At 43.2% G+C, this 21,688-nt stretch overlaps 1 protein-coding gene across 1 annotated transcript; it reads left to right on the top strand.

Moving 5' to 3' along the window:
• The first annotated feature begins 307 nt into the window (after nucleotides 1-307).
• On the top strand, nucleotides 308-21,058 carry LAYN (layilin). Its single transcript, XM_042780366.1, is given in 7 exon segments — nucleotides 308-392; nucleotides 4,811-5,108; nucleotides 9,514-9,671; nucleotides 14,270-14,302; nucleotides 15,209-15,304; nucleotides 17,837-17,939; nucleotides 20,695-21,058. Coding segments are annotated over 7 exon segments (1,137 nt in total).
• Nucleotides 21,059-21,688: the final 630 nt, after the last annotated feature.

Below are 21,688 nucleotides of genomic sequence, written 5' to 3'. Positions count from 1 at the left end.
TGGGGGTATGGCTCCCCTCCGCATCTCACTCCCCTAAGGCCAGCCCTTGGGCTGGAGCCGAGCGCGCTGGAGGAGGCGGTCGGACGAGGCTGACCGAGGCCGACCGGGCAGCGGGGCTGCCCTCCCCGCAGTGACGTCCCAGGGGGCGGAGAAGCGGCGGGCTGGCCTCTTCCCAGTGCCCAGTCCGACGGTCCTCTGGAGATGCTGCTGCTGCCATCCGCGTCACACTTACAGCACACGCCGTTACTCTTCCGCCTGCTCCACCGCGGTAGCGCCCAGGCGTCGGAGGGGGCGTCGGAGCCGGGCCATGCAGCCAAGAGCCCTGCTGCTGGCTGCGCTGCTGGCCTTACTGCTGGCGGAGCCTCGGGGCGCGTCGGGCCGCCTGCTGAGCGGTGAGTGCGAGCGCTGGGGCGAAGCAGGGGCGCAAGCGGCCTGGGCAGGTGCTCCTCCTGCACTCTAGCTGCTGATGACCCCCTCTCGGTGACCGCGCCTCTTCCATGTCCCTCTCCCGGGTGGGGGGGGGTGGCATTGCCCTCCAAGCTCCCGGGTTTGGCCCTCCAGCGCCCCCTGCTTCCGGGGGAGCGACTGCCGGGCGCCTGAGCCTGTGTACAGTATCCCCGAACGCACGCGATCCGCATAGATTACTAGGGGTTGGTAGACGTAGGCTGGACGGGGCAGCGGGCAAACTTGCTCCAGAGACGCCTCCAACGAGCGCGGATCGGGAGTCCCCGAGATCCTCCAGCGGGACGGGCTCACTAACTAGCTCTCACCTCCCGCCCACTGGGAGAGGCAGCCTGGCAAGCAGAGGGCACAGCGGGGTTTCGGGATCCGCGGTGAGCGCTGTGAAAACCCTGTCTGTTAACTACTGATCTCTGCTTGAGGGCGAAGGCTGGTTGCAGTGCTTGAAATGAGATGGCTTAGAGAGCGGGAAGCAGGGGCCCTGGTGGCGCAATGTTTAAAACGCTCGGCAGAGGTCAGCAGTTGGAACCCACCAGACTCTTTATGGGAGAAAGATGAGGCAGTCTGCTTCCATAAAGATCTACAACCTTGGCAACGCTGTGAGGCAGTTCTCAGTCCTACAGGGTCGCTGAGTCCGAAAGGACTCCATGGCAGTGGGTTTGTCGTGGTTATGTAGAGACCGGGAAATAAGCCTATTTCTCGCGGAGGAGCTCCGCCTAACTCCGGTCAATGACTCTCTTTGCTTCCTTCCTCCTATCCTGTCACTGCAGCCACGGACTTGGACCTCAGAGGAGGTACAGTGTTCTGAATTCTTGCCTTTCTAGTTACTGTCTGCCCGGGGTAGGGAGGTTGGGGGTAGAGGGTATGGCCATGCCCCTTTCTTAGGCCCCCATCACGGGCGCCGGCTCAATGAGAGAGACGGAAGACCATAGAAACTGCTTCCACTCTCAGGTATCTCTGCTTGTGAAGCTGATTTAAAGAATCTAAAACTGGTTTTAGGATGGAGTGGAGTGCGAGGTTGTAAAAGGGGAGAGTAGCCAAATTAAGCTGCTCGGGTTAGGACTACATTGGCTCTGTCCTTGGTGGAGGGGTAGGAGGGGGACAGAAGGCCGCCCGCCCTTCCCCTTCCTGCAAATGAGAGAACACTTCCTGAAGGCAGGGGGGACCAGATGCGCCCTCGGGCCTCCGTCCAGCTTTGGCTCTCTCCGGTACCCTTCAGCTGACTCGTCATGTGTGGCCAGGCTGAGACCACACATGAAACACGCTTAAGGTGTTATTTTTCCTTTGACAATGTAAAAGTGGGGGCTGCCAGTAAATTCAACTCCAGCTTATGTTATGTAGGTGGCCAGGTTGGTGAGTTCCTCTTTCTAGTCATTCTCCTTGCCTCTGCTGCAGGATTTGGAACCCCTTAAGGAATCCTAGGGTAGTGCCTAAGGCACTTGACTGCTAACCAGAAGGCTGGCTGTTCAAATCCACCAACCACTCCTCAGAAGGAAGGTTGGGCAATCTACTTCTGTAGTGATACCACCTCAGAAACCGAGAAGGGGTTACTATGAGTCAGGTCTGACTTGAAGATACATAACAACAACAAGGAATTGCAAGGGATCCCTCCTAGCTCAGTGGTTAAAGCACTCTGCTGCTAACTGAAAGGTCATTGGTTGGAACCTACCAGACACTCAGCAAGAGAAAGATGTGGCAGTCTGCTTGCATAAAGATTTACGGCCCTGAAAAACCTTTGGGGCAGTTCTACTCAGTCCTATGAGTGAGAATGACTCCACACAGTGTTTTGGGTTTTAAGGAATCACTGATGGTCAGCCGGCCCAGTCTCCTCCTTAGGCAGCTCAAAGCCACAGCCTGTCTGGCTGCTGTTCTCCAGCCTCTCTGGAATACCTCTTTGATAAGACAGTCCTGCTTTTTGAGGCCTCCTACTTTGCTGGAGATGGGGCAATCTACTTCCGTAGTGATACCGCCTGGGAAACCCAAGGAGGGGTCGCTATGAGTAGGGTCCGACTCAACGGCACATATCAACAACAACAACTTTGCTGGGAAACAAGTCCATTTAGACTGGTCAACAGCAGAAGAATGACAGGGACCGAGAAAAGATGCAAAATCCTATCACTTGTTACTTATTAGAATTTCTATACAGAATTGATGAGAGAAATTGAAAATAAAAATTCACAGGAGCCTTCTGGGCTTATCTTTGTGTGCTCTGTTCCCAGTTAGCATAGATAATGCAGTTAACTGTGGCATTTTGCCCATTATTCTGGAGAGTTTGGGGAATGATGAATGCCATCTGGCTCCCTGCACAGCTGCAAAATAAGTTGGGAAAATGAGACCATTCCAGGCGGGCTAGTAAGAGGTTCCCCCAAACCAAATCCCTTATCCCTCACTCTGGCAGCAATTTACACCCACAACCCACAATTTGGCCCTCAAATTGCAGGAACTATCCCCTAGTTGAAATCTTGTTTTCACTTTTGTACACTTAGCTTTAGAAACATGCTATGTGATCTTGTGGGATAGAAACTGACATTTGTTTCTGTATCCCCAGCACCCAGCACAGTGCCAGGCACAGAGCATACATTCAATCAATGTTGATTGACCAGAGGAGTAACAAGGCTAATATTTCTGGCACAGCAAGACATCGGCCACCCAAAGATAAGCTAGAGCAGTGGTAAATGATTTATTATTCACTCCTCAATATAATCCCATCCATTTGTCTGAGATGGTCTGCGGCCCTTCATGTATCAGTCAGCCAAGACACATTACATGGGTTCCCAGTACAATTTGAGCCTGGGGTAGACCCAGAGCAAGCAGTTTAGTTCAATAATTCCCAGCATGACTTTGTAATTAGATCTGGGTTCTAACTCAGGCAAGGCCACTGATAGCTGTGTGACTTTAGCCAAATCACTTAATTTCTCTGAGCCTTAGTTTGCTCATCTGTAAAACGGGACATAAACAATACCTGCAAACCAAAACCATTGCTTTTGAGTCAAATTCCAACTCCTAGCAAACCTGTAGGACAGAGTAGAACTGCCCCATAGGGTTTTCAAGGCTTCTTTACAGAAGCAGACTGTCCCATCTCTCTCCTATGAAGCTGCTAGTGGGTTTGAACAACTGACCTTTTTTTTTTTTTTTTTTTTAATTAGGATTTGGGTGAAGATTTACAGAGTAAATTCACTACAACTGACCTTTTTGAGCAGCTGAATGCTTAACACTGCACAATCATAGCTCCTTACAACAATACCTACAGTTGGGGGCTTATTATGAGGATTAAATGAGATAAAATATGTATGTAAATGTAAAACCCTTAGCATCCCAAATCCATTGTCAGTCAAATCAATTCTAACTATTAGCAGCCCCATAGGATAGAGTAGGGCTTCCCAGGCTGTAATCTTTATAGCAGGCTGCCACATCTTTCCAGAAGCAACTGAGGGGTTCAAATTGCCAGCCTTTCATTTAGCAATTGAGCATTTAACACTGAGTCACCGGGGCTCCTGCTTTTAACATAGTTCTTGGCATATAGTAAGAAGTCAGAAACCTTAGCTGCTTTCTATGAGCCCTGGTGGTACAGTGGTTAAGTGCTAGGCTGTTAACTGGAAGGTATGCAGTTCAACCCCACCCAGCAGCTACACTGGAGAAAGACCTAGCAATCTGCTCCCATAAAGACTGCAGCCTAGGCAACCCTATGGGGCATTTCTACTCTGTCACATGGGGTCACTATTAGTTGGAATTGACTCCATGGCACCCATTAACAACCACAGGTATAGCTATAGGCAGGATCACAGGGATGATTGTCAGATGACAACCTCAAGGATCTGATGCTGTTAGCTCCTGGTTACACCAGAGACTGACTGAATTCTCAGTCCTGCTAGATTGGAAGAAGGTTCCAAGGTAGAGGAAGGCACACTTGACTTTGGATTGCCTCTCTTACATGAATGAACCACCAAACAGAAATACTTACTTTGAGCCACACTATTCCCTTAGACTCTCTACTGGCATGGAAGACTTATTTATATGTCTTTAAGTGAATTCATAAAGCTTCATATCTCTCTCTTTTAAAGGTTAGTTAAAAAAAAAAAAAAAAAAGCCTCCTTAATGGAAATAAACAGTGCATTGAAACAAAACATGGAGTCACTACACAATATAGGCATTGGAGTGTAAATCACTGCATCTCCATGCTGGAAGGGATATTAATTGGCTCTGAGAACCCTAACTGACATTGTAACAGTGGAGTGATGAGTAATCAGGATTTCTGCTCAGTTGTACTGTATTCAGATACCTCCACCTCCAAGCCTCCCTGCCCTGGTATACTCTTTGGGATGCTGAAACAGGTTGACTTCTTTTTTTCTAGGGCAGCCGGTCTGCCGGGGAGGGACTCAGAGGCCTTGTTATAAAGTCATTTACTTCCATGATGCTTCTCAAAGACTAAACTTTGAGGAAGCCAGAGAAGCCTGCATGAGGGATGGGGGCCAGCTAGTCAGCATCGAGTCTGAAGATGAACAGAGGCTGATACAAAAGTTCATCGAAAACCTCTTGGCTTCTGATGGTGATTTCTGGATTGGGCTCAGGAGGCATGAGGAGAAGCAAAGCAATAGCACACCCTGCCCGGACCTGTATGCTTGGACTGATGGCAGCACATCAAAATTTCGGTAAGTGTGGGGAATCCACAGTGGCTGACTTAAAAAGGAGGCAGGTTGGGTATATACCCCAAAGACCTGAAAGAAGGCATTCAAACATATACATGCACACCAATGTTCATAGCTTATCATTCATAGTAGCCTAAAGGTAGAAACAATCCAAGTGTCCATCAACAGATGAATGGATAAATGAATCATGGGCTAATCCATTCTCATTATGCACAGATTTTTCTATAAAATCTCCCAGAAAATGTTGAATTAGCAAATACTGAACCAGCCTTGTTCAGCGTCAGTTGAAAATGTTATAAAAGGCAACTCACATTCCCCCTCACTCTGTGCACTCACAAGTCCATGAATGCCTAGCAAAGGACCATGAATATTGACTTTGAGTTTACAAATAGATTTTAGCAAATAGGCAAATTTGAAAATATGGAATCCACAAATAATGAGTTGACTGTAAATACTGTATATACATACAATAGAATATTCAGCCATAACAAAAAATGAAGTTACATGCTACAATATTACCACCACCTGTTGCTGACCAGTAGATTCCAACTCATGGTGATCTCATGTATGTCAGGATAGAACTGTGCTCCACTGGGATTTCAATGCCTGACTTTTCCTAAGTAGAACCCTAGGTCTTTCTTCTGAGGTACCTCTGGGTTGACTCCAACCTCCAACGTTTCAATTAGCAGCCAAGTGCACTAACTGACTGTGCTATAACATTAGGCTGAGTGAAATAAGCCAGGCACAAAAGGATTAATATTATATGATCCCACTTACATGAAAAATCTAGAATAAGCAAATTCATAGAGCCAGAAAGTACGTTAGAGGTTACCAGGAGCTGGGGAGAGGAAAGAATGGGGAGTTACTGCTTTTTTCTGTTTGAGGGTAATGAAAAAGTTTTAGAAATAGATAGTGGTGATGGTTGCACAACATTGTGAATGTGATAAACCAAAAAAATCAAACCTCTTGCTGTCAAGTTGATTTCAACTCATAGTGACCCTGTAGGACAGAGTAGAACTGCCTCATAGGATTTCCAAAGCTGTAATCTTGTGGAAGCAGCCTGCCACATCTTTCTCCTGTGAAGCAACTGGTGGGTTCAAACCACCAACCTTCTGGTTAGTTACTGACTGCTTCACCATTGAGAGCTCTGGTAGTGTAGTGCCTAAGGCACTTGACTGCTAACCAGAAGGCTAGCAGTTCAAACCCACCAGCCACTCCTTGAAATGAAAACAGGGCAATCCACTTCCGTAGAGATAATTGCCTTGGAAACCCAAGGAGGGGTCACTATGAGTTGGGTCCGACTTGATAGCACATAACGACAACAACAGCTTCACCACTGCGCCACCAGGGCTCCTCATGAATGTGATTAATGCCACTGAATTGTACACTTAAAAATTATTAAAATAACTTTTATGTTATATATTTTACCACAACAGATTTCTCCAAAAGGAGGCAGGCTGGATCCACAGTACCAGATCAGTGAGGAAGAGAAGGCTCAGCTAAGCAGAACCCATCCAGCTAGCCAAAGCCCTGAGAAGGTTACCTCCTGCTAAGATAATAACACCCTTTCTTGTCTGTTGGTCCCTGGACACAAGATCCCAAAATGCCCAAATGGCAGCCATAGCTTATAGTTCAATAAGACTCCTGTTATGTCCTTTAGCAGAAGTATTCCTCCTTTGGGAACCAGGACTTCTAAACCCCATGTTGCAGAGACAACAAGCACAAATTCCCATCACTAATAGTGATGGTTAAGTGGAGTTCCTCCTGCTTTTACCCCATAGGCTAAGGAACCAATGTAGGATTGTACCAACCACCAAATATGTATTCATATATTTGGGAACTGGGGACTGACCACTGGGTGGATTCTTTTGTGAGCTAGACCAGGGTCAGTACTCCATTTAAGAATTAGTACCAATATGTCCCCACTCTAATGGGAGACCTTGATGATACTTTGTGTCTTCAGGAATCATTGTCAACTTCCATGGTAATATTTGTGTATACTCCTTTCCCCAGTGTAAAGTAGCCTGAGCAAATGGCCTAAGTACCTTTGGGGGAAGAACAGGGGAGACAATTACCATATTCACCTCCCTTCAGGGCTCTTTCTCCTGGAGACCTGGTCTTTCCCTCTAATTAGTGGGTTCTGAGTCTGAAAACTGGCTCAAGTCAAGAAACTATATGCCCAGCATAATGTTTCATCCATCCATGAAATGAAATAATATAAAGCCGTAAGGTCAGTGGGAGGGGAACAAGGCAAGTCAAGGCAAGAGGCCCCCAATGGTGTTGGAAACTGAGCTAGAGGTAACTAATGAGGTACAAAGCCCAACCTCTTATCTTTTTAGCAAATTCAACCCAGTGGGAGCCGCAAAGGATTTTCCTTTCAGTTAGACATCAACATGGGACTCAAGCAGAGCCAAACTGAGGTGCTGGCAAGAGGTCTGTCTGTTAACTGTCTCTTTCCTGAGGAGAGGCTCTGACAAGAGCTAGGCAGAACTGCAGGGCCCAGCTAAATAGTCTGAGAACCATAGCTTCAGAGGGAAACTGGACCCAGGGTGGGTGACCAGGCAGATTACAAAGCCCAGCCCTGAGCCAACATATGGGGTTGGGGCTCACAGCACTTAGACACTCTATAGTATCCAAGACTTTAACCTGGCACCAACATATCCAACTAGATGGCTGTCATTGTTAGTTGCCATTGAGTTGGCGCCAACTAATGGTGACTTTATGTATATCAGAATGAAACATTGCCAAGTCCTGTCCCATCTCTGGGAGCTCTGGTGGCATAGTGCTTAAGGCATTTGAGTGCTAACCAGAAGGCTGGCAGTTCAAATCCACCAGCCACTCCTCGAAAGGAAAACAGGGCAATCCACTTCCGTAGAGATAATTGCCTTGGAAACCCAAGGAGGGGTCACTATGAGTCGCAGATCCGACAGCAATGAGTTTGGTTTTTTTGGTTGGTCCCATCTTCATGATCATGCTGTTTGTACTCATTATTGTGGCTGTTGTGTTGATCCATCTCATTGAGGTTTTCCCTCATTTCCCTGACCCTCTACTTTGCCAAATATGATGTCCTGTCCAGAGTACCCTCTACATATCACTTGCAAATGCAACTGGCATTTGCTTCCAGATCGTTTAAGGGTTTTTAATTGGCTGTAAACCCATAGTGTCACCCAGACTCTTCCATCCTATCTGACTTAGATCTAAACTTGATCTAAACTTAGATCTAAAGTGATTTTTCATCTGTCCCTGAAGTCTTTCTAATCTGTTTCTGATTGGTCTTTCCTGATGACCTGTCCAAATTAAGCAAGACAAAGTCACCCCATCCTACTTCTAAGGAGCATCAAACCTTATGGATAACCAAGTGGTCAAGAACAAAAACCAAATCCACTGCCATCGAGTCAATTCTGATGCATAGCAACCCCCATTGGGTTTCCAAGGAGGTAAATCTTTGTGGAAGTAGATTGTCTAGTCTTCCTTCCAAGTGGCAGCACCACTTAATTCTAAGTACCACTGGATAGCAGAGCTGTCTGATGTGTCCTTTCAGGGAGCTGAGGCTGATGGAGTAGGAGGAGGAGGGGAACATCATCATCAGACTGCTCAGTTGAAAACAACCAAAAAATGGAAAAAGACCAAATGAACCTCCCCTAAGACAAGAGTTCCCACCCCCTCACCTGCTTTGACAGCCTCTGCATTTTGGAAAATCTTGCTCAGATGCCTGAATTTCTCCCTACTTATAAACACTCAGCTGCTAACCAAAAGGTCAACTGTTCAAACTCACCAGCCCATTCCATGGGAGAAAGATGTGCGATGTGCTTCTGTAAGGATACAGCTTTGAAAACCCTATGGTGCAATTCTACTCTGTCCTATAGGTTTACTATGAGTTGAAACAGACTCTACGACAATGGGTTGTTTTTGTCCCCCCCTCCTCAGGATTAGGAAAGCAGTTGTGGTTGTTGAAGCAGAGATGAGAGGAGAGCAAGCACAAGCTCTGGATGAAATAAGCCATGCCTCTTAGTGCAGCTGATCTCTCAAAAAAAAAAAAAATATAAAAATAGATATATATGTACATACATAAACAAAACCCAATTAGCAAAAACCAAGAAAGAAATCAGATCATCCAGACTGGTCCTGTTAGTTACTTTTTCTCATAATAACTTTGCAGACAACATATGGTGATATATTCCTCCCTGCAAAGAGGTTGTGGTAAGTGTCAGAAAATTGATGGTGACATCTGTGTTAGAAAGCAAGCAGTTCTACTTATTGGCAGTCCTTCAATTCCTCTTTTACTCTATATCATGTTCAGAAACAGAATCTGAAGTTCATGGCTTGCTGGAACCTAATGGGAAATAAAGGCTTTGAAGTTTTGAGGTATCCTCCCCTGTTGCCTTTACTCTTGACCCCTTTCCTGCAGGAACTGGTATGTGGATGAGCCATCCTGTGGCAGTGAGGTCTGCGTGGTCATGTACCATCAACCATCAGCACCCCATGGCATCGGGGGCCCTTACATGTTCCAGTGGAATGACGACCGATGCAACATGAAGAACAACTTCATTTGCAAATATTCCAATGGTAATGAATCCACTCCAAGCTATGCAAGTGAATTCTCAGCCTCTTCTCTCATTTCATAAGCAGCTGCTAGTACTGATTTGTGTCTCTCTGGGAAAGCTTGTTGCAAATACCAGCAATGTTAAATGTTTGGAGTTCTTGTCAAAAGAAACATAGTGGCATGTTCTTGGTGAGGAGCATTCTTACAAAGGAAAGGGGCATCAGCTGAAGTAAGGGATAGAGAAAGAAAAAGGTCTGATTTATTATGATAAAGCAAGAATTATTAAAACTTTCAGGACATAAAAAGCTCTCTACATGCACAACCCCAAATTCCTATTCTTTCTAACCGACCATTGCTCCTCAAGTCTTCTGATGGCTACATGAGATTATTTTCTGGGTTTTTAAGGAAACAGTAATGATCAGAGGAGGTAGAACACAGAATACAGACAGTCCCAGGATTACAAACGAGTTCCAGTGCTAAATCTGTCTTTAAGTTATATTTGTATGTAAGTTGGAACAGTTAGGTACAGTTCATATTTAATGTCAGCAATGTATGTCTTAGTATACAGTATTTAGTGCACCTTTCTATGCATAAAAAAATTATAGAAGCACTTCCAGATACACTAAAATGTCTTTAACAAAATAATGCCATAATAATAGCAATAGTGTTTTGCTACATGTCACAAAGTAGCACCCCTTTGTTATCAAGGGCAGATTACCCAATAAGCAAGGTAAGTACAGGCTTATTTGTGCTTATTTACTAATCTGTGATGATGTGGATTCCACCACATCATGTGGTTAAAAAAAAAAAAAAAGGTGAAACTGTTCACTGCTGATTAGTAAATTAGCACAAATAAATCCATGCTTACCTTGCTTATTAGGTCCTCAGCCCCTGTCAGGGATTGTAAATTTGAAAAGAGGTTTTGATTCTGTAGGAAGGTGCTTTGAGGCTGGGAGAGAGACAGATGTTAGCCATACCTATTATGTGGTGAATCTTAGCAGAATCTTTGATGTGGTGAAAATATGTAAAATTGTTCCCTACAGATTAGTAAACAAACACAAGGTAACCCTGTGTTTACCTAGTTTATTGGGTAATCTGACACTGTTTATTATTACAAACCATTGTATGTACCTCAAAATTTTAATATAATAGGCTTGGGGTTGGCCGCTGGGTTTGTAACTACAGGTTTGAAGTAAGTCAGACGTTTGTAGCCTGGGGGCTTTCTTTCAATTGTTTCACCAGCATTGGACAGAGAGAGCAAGCACTTTAATGATCAGACTTAAACTCCCCGGAGGACCCTCTACATAAGCCTTGCAAATACAATTTGCATGTGCTTCCAGATATGTTAAGGGTTTTGAATTGGCTACAAACCCATAGTCTGAATTTTTCAGACTCTTCCATCATAACTGGCTTAGATCTAAATTTGAAGTTATTTTTGATCCTTCCCTGAAGCTAACTGCTTGGCCTCAAGTCTGCATTCTTTCCTGGCAGGAATAGAATGACTTCTTAGTTGTACCTAGTTTAGGACTAAATAACCCTGTCATTTTTAAATGGTTCACATTTGACTGTGCTTTCCTGCAGTTTTGCTGCCAAGAGGTGTTGTTACTTTTCACCCCCTCAGATGAATCAGTGACCTGCCCCTCTCCACTTCACAGAGTTGTCTCAGGCAGGGGGACAGCAAAAGCTTAGGCTGGCTTACCAGAACAGTGAAAGCAAGGAACTTGTTGCAAACAGGCTTTCTGTCATCACATTTTATTAGCTTCCCAATTTAAAATTTTGTACTTTTAAACATTTTTTGAAATATGGAATTTGAATTTTGTTTTAATGTCCTTTTATTTTAGGACTTTGAACCTATTTGTTTGTTTGTTTTTTGCTTGTGTTTGTTTTGTGTTGTTTCGTTAACCATGCTCTATTGCTGTTGTTACTGCTCCTGAAGTTATATAAGAGAATGTGTGCCCTCTCCCCCCTTTCTGATACACAATGAAGTATTTAGAAGTAAAAGGGTGTCATATCTATAACTTACTTTCAGAAAAAAAATTACATAGATAGATAGAAAATAAGTAATTAAGCAAATGAATGTGGTAAAATGATTACATTTGGGAGATTCAGGTAAAGAATACATAGGAATTCTTTGTACTAGTTTTGCAAATTTTCACAAATCCGAAATTATTTCAACTTAAGTTGAAAAGTAACCTCCTCGGGGAAGCCTTCCAGAGCCCCTCAAAACTAGGTTAGGTGGCCCTGCTGTACGAATCATAGCACTTCACACCCTTTAACTGCCTATTTATAAGTTTGTTCCCTTTACTACATGGTTGACATGAAGTCTGAAAACATGCTGTATTTGATTAATTAATGACTGCATTTGAAGGCCACCCAGTGTGGTCCCAACAAGATGATACACCATCATCCCATTACTCCATCCACTCCAGAGTGGCAATGAGCTTGTGGAATGATAATTACTAAAGCTGGAATTGACATTGTGGCTGTGTAGAATGGACTACATGCTATCCAGATTGGAACCCCATGACCACTCCTTTTGGGGAGTGTTAAAAGCACAGATGTATTCAGTGAAAATCAGAGACAGATCATCTGAAGCAATGCATCACAGATGCATGTTCAGGGATTGATGAAAGTGCTGCATTAATGAACCATATTTATTGCAACTTTGCACAGTAGTTTAAACTATGGAGAGACAAAAAAACAAACAGATTATGTAATGTCATTGAATATAATATGGACTGTAATGAAATGAATATTAATTAATATTCTCCTGTATTTCCAGATTTTATGGCCATCCTATAGATTGTAGTGCCTTAGAGGACTGGGATCATTTCTTATTTCCTGTTGTATCCCCAGGAGCTCTGGTGGTGTAGTGCCTAAGGCATTTGACTACTAACCAGAAGGCTGGTGGTTCAAACCTTGGAAGGAAGGTTGAGCAATGTACTACTTCCATAGTGATATGCCTCGAAAACCCAAGGAGGGGTCGTTATGAGTCAGATCCGACTCAATAGCAGTGCGTTTGGTTTTAGTTGGTTGTTATCCCCACTGCCTAGCTCAGAGTTTGTCTCCTTAGTATTTTAATTTTGATTCACTTGGTCCAGTCTCTTTTCAGCTGTGAGATCTTGGGTAACTTCCTTAATTTCCTTGTTCCTCAATTTTCTTGTGTAATAAACAAAAATAATAATAGCACTTACCTCATAAGATTATGAAGATTAAATGAGTTAGTTTTTATAAAACACTTAGAGCAATGCCTGTCATATTGTAGTGTTTAAATAAGTGTTTAAGGAGCCCTGGTGGTTCAGTGGTTAAACACTTGGCTGCTACCCAAAAGGACAGCAGTTTGAACCCAGCAGCCACTCCATGGGAGAAAGATGTGGCAGTCTGCTTCCATAAAGATTTATAGCCTAGGAAACCCTATAAACTCACTGCTATCAAGTCAATTCCGACTCAGTGACCCCTTTTGGGTTTCTGAGGCAGTAAACCTTTATGGAAGTAGATTGCCCAGTCTTCCTTCCACGGAGTGACTGGTGGGTTGAAACCACTAACCTTCTGGTTAGCAATCAAAATGCCTTAGGCACTATGCCACCAGAGCTCCTTAGGAAACCCTATAGAGTAGTTCTAATCTGTCCTGCAGGGTTGCTGTGAGCTGGAATCAACTCAATAGCAATGGATTTTAATGGAATATAAGTGCTTATTTTTTTCAAATAAATAAGTAAATATGCTTCACCTCTACACATACACACACATATGGAGAGAGAATTAAAATTCCTATCCTTTCTGAATGAGACTTGAGAGTAAGGCTTGATATCCTGGCTTTAGGACTGTGATTCCTAACATCTTACCCATAAACCCCAGAGCGTCTGATCAGCATAAGAGACTCATTGTCAACAGAAGGGGATGACACACTCCCAGCAAGAGCAAAGGCATTGGATGCAGGTTGTGTCACCTGACTTTCCTGAGGCTCTTCAAAATGTTTAAAATAACTCAAGGTTCTGGGTCACCAGTCTCTGTCTCAGAGCTAGCCAGTGGTCCACTTAGCCCCTCAACTACTTTCACTGCTTGGAAATCAGGGTATGTTGTTCCCTAAAACATCCTCAATATGAATTGATAAGATGTCCAGGATTTGCTTTAAAATAATCCAGGCCAAGGGTGGGATTATTATTATTGAAACTAGATTATCCACATGTTTAATATGGTTGAAGGTTCATAATGGTGCATGGAGATTTGTAATAACAATCATTCTACTTTAGTATATTTTTGGAAATTCTCATATTTAAGTTTTAAAATATATTTTTAAAGAAAAGCACCTAATAAATCTGGGAGAGAGCTGGTCAGTTCTGATACGTCACCTCTGGTCTTTGTGCAGAAGTGATTATTTTGACTTTCCTGACCTGGTTCCTGGCATCTGCTAACACTAGATAAAGTTTTGGGTTTTTTTTCTTTTTAAATGCATTTTATTGAAATATAATTTTTGTACAGTGAAATACACAAAACTAAAGTAACACTAGATAAAGTTTGTTTGGATGACTGAATGAACAAACAAATTAATTCTGTGCTCGGGTCAATTTTGTTCAGATCATGGAAATGTAATTATTTTCGGTTTTGTTTCTTTCTACTACAGAGAAACCAACAGCTCCTTCTACAAGGCCTAGAGGTAAGCCTGTTGTTTGAGATTTGGTTTAGTTTGGGTTGTTTCCCAGCATGGTAACTGAACATTTGGCAGTTCCTGTGCACCTAGAGGCACTTCGGAAGAAAAGTCTGGCTATCACCTTCTAAAACATCAGCCATTGAAAACCCTATGCATGTAAAATAGACCCAATTGTGCTCTGACATACATGAGGTTGTCATGAGGTGGAATAGACTACATGGCAACTGGTTTGGATTTTGATTGTCTTCATAGGTTTAGAAACACATTCTTTAGACCAGATTACTCAACCAAAATAACACTGGTATTAACAGATAATTTGGACAGGTGTACACCACAGCCAGCCTTAATCTCTATAACCAAACCAAACCAAACTTACAGCCGTGGAGTCGGATCCAACTCATAGCGACCCCTCCTTGGGTTTCTAAGGCAGTATCACTAAGGAAGAACATTGCCCAATCTTCCTTCTGAGGAGTTACTGATGGGTTTGAAGTGCCAGCCTTCTGGTTAGCAGTCAAGTGCCTTAGGCTCAAAGTTGAAAAGTAATAGCTGTAAATTCAGTTTGGGATAATAATAATAATAATTTCATCTAATGAGACAGGAAGTAAGCCAACAGATAATTTATGATCCTAGTAGTGAATCACTGGCCCTTTCCCTTGGCACCTTGGTATTATATGTGCTTGATGCCAGCAGCTTGTTGACATGATCCTTGGCAGCAAGAGCTTCACCAAAAAGATGAAGACAATGAAAAGTTCTAGGGCAGAAAATTCAACCCATTACTTTTCTATCTTTATAACTTGCTCTGGTAAAATTGGCATTGCTTTTCGCATCCCACCCTGGCCCTGGTAGGACCTGAGAGAACACCTGGATTATGATGCCTTTTTTCAGGTTCCCAATCTATGTGTCTCTTTCTAGGTGATGGGACAGATCCAGCAAGCCAGCAACCCATAATTCCAGAAGATACACAGAAAGAAGATGCCCGGGAAACATTTAAAGAAAGTAAACATCTGTGTAGAACTCTCCTGACAAATAGATAATGGGACTCTTCTGATCACACATTCATTGTCAATGGTTAACAGTTCTTACTTTGTTCTTTCTCACAGCTACTAAAAAATGGAACTAGATGTCACATCTGTGTCTTTGCAAAAACTGCATTAAATGTTAGATGTCATCAGTGAAGGATGCAAATGGAGCTATCCTAAGACAATTAGACTAGACAGGAGGTGAAAAATTGACATGAAGATGGAGCCTTGGGAACCACTCAGAGAATGGAGTGGGAAGAGTGAGAGGGGCATGACTGAGAGAGTGGATATAGAGAAGAGCGAGCAGAAAGACCCAGGTTATGAGGCATAACATCCATGATTAATAGGCATCCGTGATCTCTATATGGGATCAAATTGACAACAACAACTCAAAAAGGTTAGATAGGAAGCTTAGAGGGCAATGAGTTTGTGCTAACAGGGGAGGAACTACTCAGTAAAAGGAGGTGAGAATAGTTGTACATTGAATGTAATGAATGTCACTGAATTTTACATGTAGAAACTTTTTAATTGGTGTATATTTTGCTATGTATATTCTCAACAACAAAAAATATAAATAAACTTTAAAAAAAGGCATTCATGAAACAAATAAAGGAAATGGATAAAACATTTTAGAAGATAAATCATAAAAGGTAGAAGAAAATGAGGTGATAAATCCGAGTGCTAGGCATCTGGGTTGTTGTCTCTAGGCAACCTTAAAAAAACCATTTAATTTCTCCATTTAATCATTTGTAATATAGAGTAATACTCTTCTTACCTACCTGAGAGCATTACTGTATCCATACATTGGAATAGGACGTAATGCGTGGAAATGATTTCAACAGGGACAAAGTACTGCACAAAGGTGGGCAGCGTGTTTATTGCTCCTTGTTATTATTGGAAGTATTTTAAATGTTCTTGGGGGAGGGGATTTAAAGTTGTCGGGTTTGTAGTCTCACAGAAACACAAAGGAAAGTCCTCCGGATGGTTAGGAATCTTGGATCAGTGAGAGGAGGAAGATAGTCAGCCCCCAATCCTTGATTTGCCCTGAAGCTCCTCAAGGGAAAATTCCCTGGTTCTAAGTTTTAAAGGAGCTCTGGTAGCATAGTGCCTAAGGCACTTGACTGCTAACCAGAAGGCTGGCGGTTCAAACCCACCAGCCACTCCTCGGAAGGAAGGTTGGGCGATCCTACTTCCGTAGTGATACCGCCTCGGAAACCCAAGGAGGGGTCGCTATGAGTCAGGGCTGACTCGACGGCATATAACAACAACAACAACAAGTTTTAAAGGGAGGACATCAATGGTTCAGTGGTAGAATTCTCACCTTCTCTGTGAGAGACCCAGGGTCAATTTCTGGCCAATGAAACTCACGCACACCCACCACCTGACTGTCAGTGGAGGCTTGTGTGTTACTATGATGTTGACTAGGTGTCAGTACCATCCATTGACAACTATACACATCACAATGGTCTGATCCACAACCAATCATGGGGATGGCACAGAACTGGACAGCATTTCATTCCCTTGAGCATGGATGGGGTCACCATGAGAGTTGGGCTAACTCAATGGCAGCTAACAATAAGTTTTAAAGGACCAGTGAGAAAGCAGGCTAAGAGTTCTTCACAGTCATTACTCATGGACTCAGTCAGTCTTAGCCAAAAATGATGGGAAGGCTTTAGTCTAATTCATGCACTTCATGTGGCCTTCTCTTTCCTAGTAATAACACTGGGACTTTGGTTTGCTTTCTTCTTTCTTCCCTTTCCCCACCCCACCTTTGGGAACCACAGTGACTGTCCTCAGAGGCAAAGGCATCAACAGAGCCCAAGCAACCCCTGCCTTACTAAGGGAGAGAAAGGATAAGAAAAGAGAATCTCCTGGGGGGGGAGGGGCGGGTAATTTATAAAACTTCCCACCTGAGACCCAAAAGTTCAAACTTCTTATTATTGTTGTTAAAGAGCCCTGATAGCACAGAGGTTAAGCACAGCTGCTAACTGAAAGGTTGGTAGTTCAAACCCACCAGCCACTCTGTAGGAGAAAGATGAGGCAGTCTGCTTTAGTAAATATTACAACCTTGGAAACCCTATGGGGCAGTTCTACTCTGTCCTGTAGGGTTGCTATGAGTCTGAATTGACTCGATGGCAACAGGTTAGGTTATTGTTTTTGTTAAGTGCCATCCATACAGTCAGGTTCCATTCATAGTGATCTTATGTGACAGAGTAGAACTTTCCCCATAGAGTGTTCTAGGCTGTAATCTTCACAGAAACAAATTGCCAGGTCTTTCTCCTGCAGAGCCACTGGGTCGGTTTGAACCTCCAGCCTCTTGGTTAGCAGCCGAATGCTTAAACATTGTGTCACCAGGGCTCCTTATTCCCACTATCATCTAGATAATAGGACAAGTAGAAATGCTCATTTATTGATACTAGAAAACGCTTTGCTTTCTGAGTAACTGCATATCTATTCCCTTCCAAGCATGTGCTCACACATGAACATTTCTAATGCTGAGAATGTGCACTTTTCCTTTCAGAAGCTGCCTTGAATCTTGCCTACATCCTAATCCCCAGCGTTCCCCTTTTCCTCCTCCTTGTGATCACCACAGTTGTATGCTGGGTTTGGATCTATAGAAGGAGGCAAGTAAAACCTTCTTGTGTAAACCTTTGTGTCTTCTGCATTAGGGACATTCTTTGAGATTTGGACATTGCCCTTTTCATTTCATTAAAAGCCTTGGCAGCTCCAAGAGAATCACCATTGCTGAGTTGAGAATAAATTCTCTGACAGGCTCAAAGAATTCAGACGTACTAAGCATTTTGTGCCGGAGCTCTGGTAGTGTAGTGCCTAAGGTACTTGACTGCTAACCAGAAGGCTGGAGGTTCAAACCCACCAGCCAGTCCTTGGAAGGAAGGTTGGTTAATCTACTTCCATAGTGCTACTGCCTCAGAAACCCAAGGAGGGGTCACTATGAGTCGGGTCCGACTCCACAGCAGACGACAACAACAATAACAACCAGCTTTGTACATCATTATGATAAGAGAGTGATCTTACATACTTTGTGTTGGGGGGAGGGTTTTAATGATGTGAGGGATGGGTGAAGCTGTATTATTTACCCAGCAGAGTGCTCTCATGCATGTATTTTTAATGTAATTTTACTCAGAAAATTCTTGTTGAGTGAGTGAGCAAAGGACAGGAGGGTGAGCCAAGGGGCAAACAATGGTTCCAAAATATTTTAGTAAAAATCTGAAACTAAACCACTTAATTCAAAATGAAACAGCCAAAATCCTTTTAACTGACTTTTCTTTCTGTTGTTCACACAAGTGTAGATTGCTGCAAATAGCTACACTAAGCCTCCTGGAGTACTCTTGCTATTATGGGCCACCATTCTTAGTCAAATCTAATTTAGTCAATTCTAAATTAGTCAAATCTAATTTAAGAAGTGGTGGCTCTCTTTGATTGCCAATTTAAGATGCATTAGTAAGATTCCAATGTAGGACCAACCTCAGTTAATAATAAATTCCTTATAGAATTGTTATAAGAGTTAAAGGAGATAATGCATGCAGAACTGGCATATAGAGAGCATTCAAAAAATGTTAACCTTATTATGATTGCTTTTTATTACTACCTTTTACCCTAAAGTGTAGAACTGAGTTCAAAATGTTACTAATTCATTTTCCAACTGCTTACTCTGCTGTTGGTTCTTGACTTTTGGTCCCCACCCCCCATCTGTTTAGCACGTCCCTGGGTTTTGGTGGTCCATGACTCAGAAGCTGGGGGGCTTTATCCTCTTTTGTGCCATGGACCCCTTTACCAGTCTGGTGAAGCCTGTGAACCTCTTCCCAGAATGATATTTTTAAATGCATAAAATAAAGTACATCAGATTGCAAAGGAAGCATTTATACTGATCTATTGACAGAGGGAGCTCTGGTGGTGTAGTGCCTAAGGCATTTGACTGCTAACCAGAAGGCTGGCAGTTCAAACCCACCAGCCACTCCTTGGAAGGAAGATTGGGCAATCTATTTCCGTAGCAATACTGCCTCAGAAACCCAAGGAGGGGTCACTATGAGTTGAAATTGACTTGATGGCAGTGAGTTTTTTTTTTTTAAATTGTACAGCAAAATATTTCCAAAACTGAATTTGAAATACAATAATTTTATTTTTATTTTTTTATTAATACTTCTTTATTTAATGGTAGGTATAATTATCATAGGCGGTCTGGTGGCATAGTGCCTAAGGCATCTGACTGCTAACCAGAAGGCTGGTGGTTCAAACCCACCAGCCACTCCTTGGAAGACTGAGCAATCTACTTCTGTAGAGATACCACCTCAAAAACCCAAGGAGGGGTCACTATGAGTCAGAGTCAACTCAACGGCAGTGAGTTTGCTTGTTTGTATAATTATCATAAGGTCCCTGGGTGATGCAAACGATTTGTGCTCGGCTGCTAACCAAAGGTTGGCAGTTTGAATCCACCCTGCGGCTCTGCAGAAGCAAGCCCTGGTGATCTACTTCCACAAGAAAACCCAACCCCGTGGAGTACAGTTCTACTCTGGCACACATGCAGTTGCTGTGAGTCAGACTTGACAGCCACAAGTTTACAACTGCCATAATTTTGAAGTAGAGATGAGCATAACATATATTTCAGCACATTTATAATAATGATAGTGTGATAAAAAAAAAAAAAAAGAAGTATCTGTGATTTCTGTTGGTGACAAAGCTACAGCTATTACTAATTCTACTGTAGCTTACTTTCTATGAGTCAGATCCAATTCGATGGCACCTAACAACAACAACAACTTACTTTCTACATTCATAATTGAAAAACAAAACAAAAAAAAACCCACACTCACTGCCATCAAGTTGATTCTGACTCACAGCAACCCCCACTGGGTTTCCAAGGCTGTAAATCTTTACAGAAGCAGTCTGCCCCACATTTCTTCCACAGAGTGGCTGATGGGTTTGAACCAACGGCCTTTTGGTTAGCAGCCAAATATGCATTAACCACTACATTACCAACCTCCCTTTCATCATTGAAAGACATGCTAAATTTCAATTAGAAGTGAGTTTTTTGAAAATGTGGTATTTCCCCCCACCCATTTCTATCCATAGACCCTTTGAAGGTTCTGTGGATCCCAGGATATTTACCCCTGGCCTACACTCTAGCAGCAGTGAATGATAAGAGTCCCGATTGTTTTGGCCATAGCAACACTTTGCTCTATTTTGTCCCCTCCACTCTAAAGCTCTAGCTTGTAAGTTGCAGTAGGTAGGAAGGGCACTTTGGTGAGGCTGCCCAGGATACTTTCTCTTGCCTGAACAGATGAGCACAGGGACCGCTCAGTCTCCTTATGGCTAAAATACTCAGCCCTGATTTGTTTTGTTTGTTTGTTTTTCCCCTAGAACACAGGAGCAGCCAGGTTCTAGCACAAAGGAGCAACACACCATCTGGCCATCTCCCCACCAAGGAAACAGCCCAGAACTGGAGGTTTATAATGTCATAAGAAAACAAAGTGAAGCTGATTTAGCTGAGACTCGACCAGACCTAAAGAATATTTCATTCCGTGTGTGTTCAGGAGACGCTACTCCTGATGACATGTCTTGTGACTATGATAATATGGCTGTGAACCCATCTGAAAGCGGGTTTGTGACTCTGGCAAGCACGGAGAGTGGATTTGTGACCAATGACATTTATGAGTTCTCCCCAGACAGAATGGGAAGGAGCCAGGAGTCTGGATGGGTGGAGAATGAAATATATGGTTATTAGAATGCATGAAAAAACTCGAACTGACAAGACTGGGAAAGAAAAAAAAGAAGCAACATTTTGTTTTCTACAAAGGAAAAGACTCAGAAGGTCTATGGAAATACTTAGCTTGGTGAAACTCAGATGAGGTTTTGGAGGTGAGCATGTGATCCCCATAGGCCCCTACTGGATCCCCAAGTTTTGACGATATTCCTTATTTCACCCTCTTACTCAGCTCGACCTTATGAGAAAGCACCTTGCTCAGGGTTTGGCACATAGTAGATTCTCAGCAAATACTGTTGGTATTGATTGTAGCTGTCTTTCAAGGAACAGTGCTATAATTAGCAGGGATAAGAATTGTGATGTGGAGCTTGGGCGACCTCTGGGTTCTGTTGCTCCTGCTCTTTACAGTAGCACACATAATCACAAAGAGATAGAAATTATAGCATCATTGTTGTTGTTATGTGCCGTCGAGTCAAACCTGACTCATAGCGACCCCTCCTTGGGTTTCCGAGGCAGTATCACTACGGAAGTAGGATTGCCCAACCTTCCTTCCGAGGAGTGGCTGGTGGGTTTGAACCGCCAGCAATCTGGTTAGCAGGCAAGTGTCTTAGCCACTATGCTACCAGAGCTCCCTATAGCAACATATAGGTA

The sequence above is a fragment of the Orycteropus afer genome, unplaced genomic scaffold (genome assembly GCF_000298275.1).
Source record: "Orycteropus afer afer isolate SDZICR_OR568_19922 unplaced genomic scaffold, OryAfe1.0 scaffold00036, whole genome shotgun sequence".
NCBI lineage: Eukaryota > Metazoa > Chordata > Mammalia > Tubulidentata > Orycteropodidae > Orycteropus > Orycteropus afer.
The sequence above is the reverse complement of the archived record's forward strand: the minus strand, read 5'-3'. Positions and strand labels throughout refer to the sequence as shown.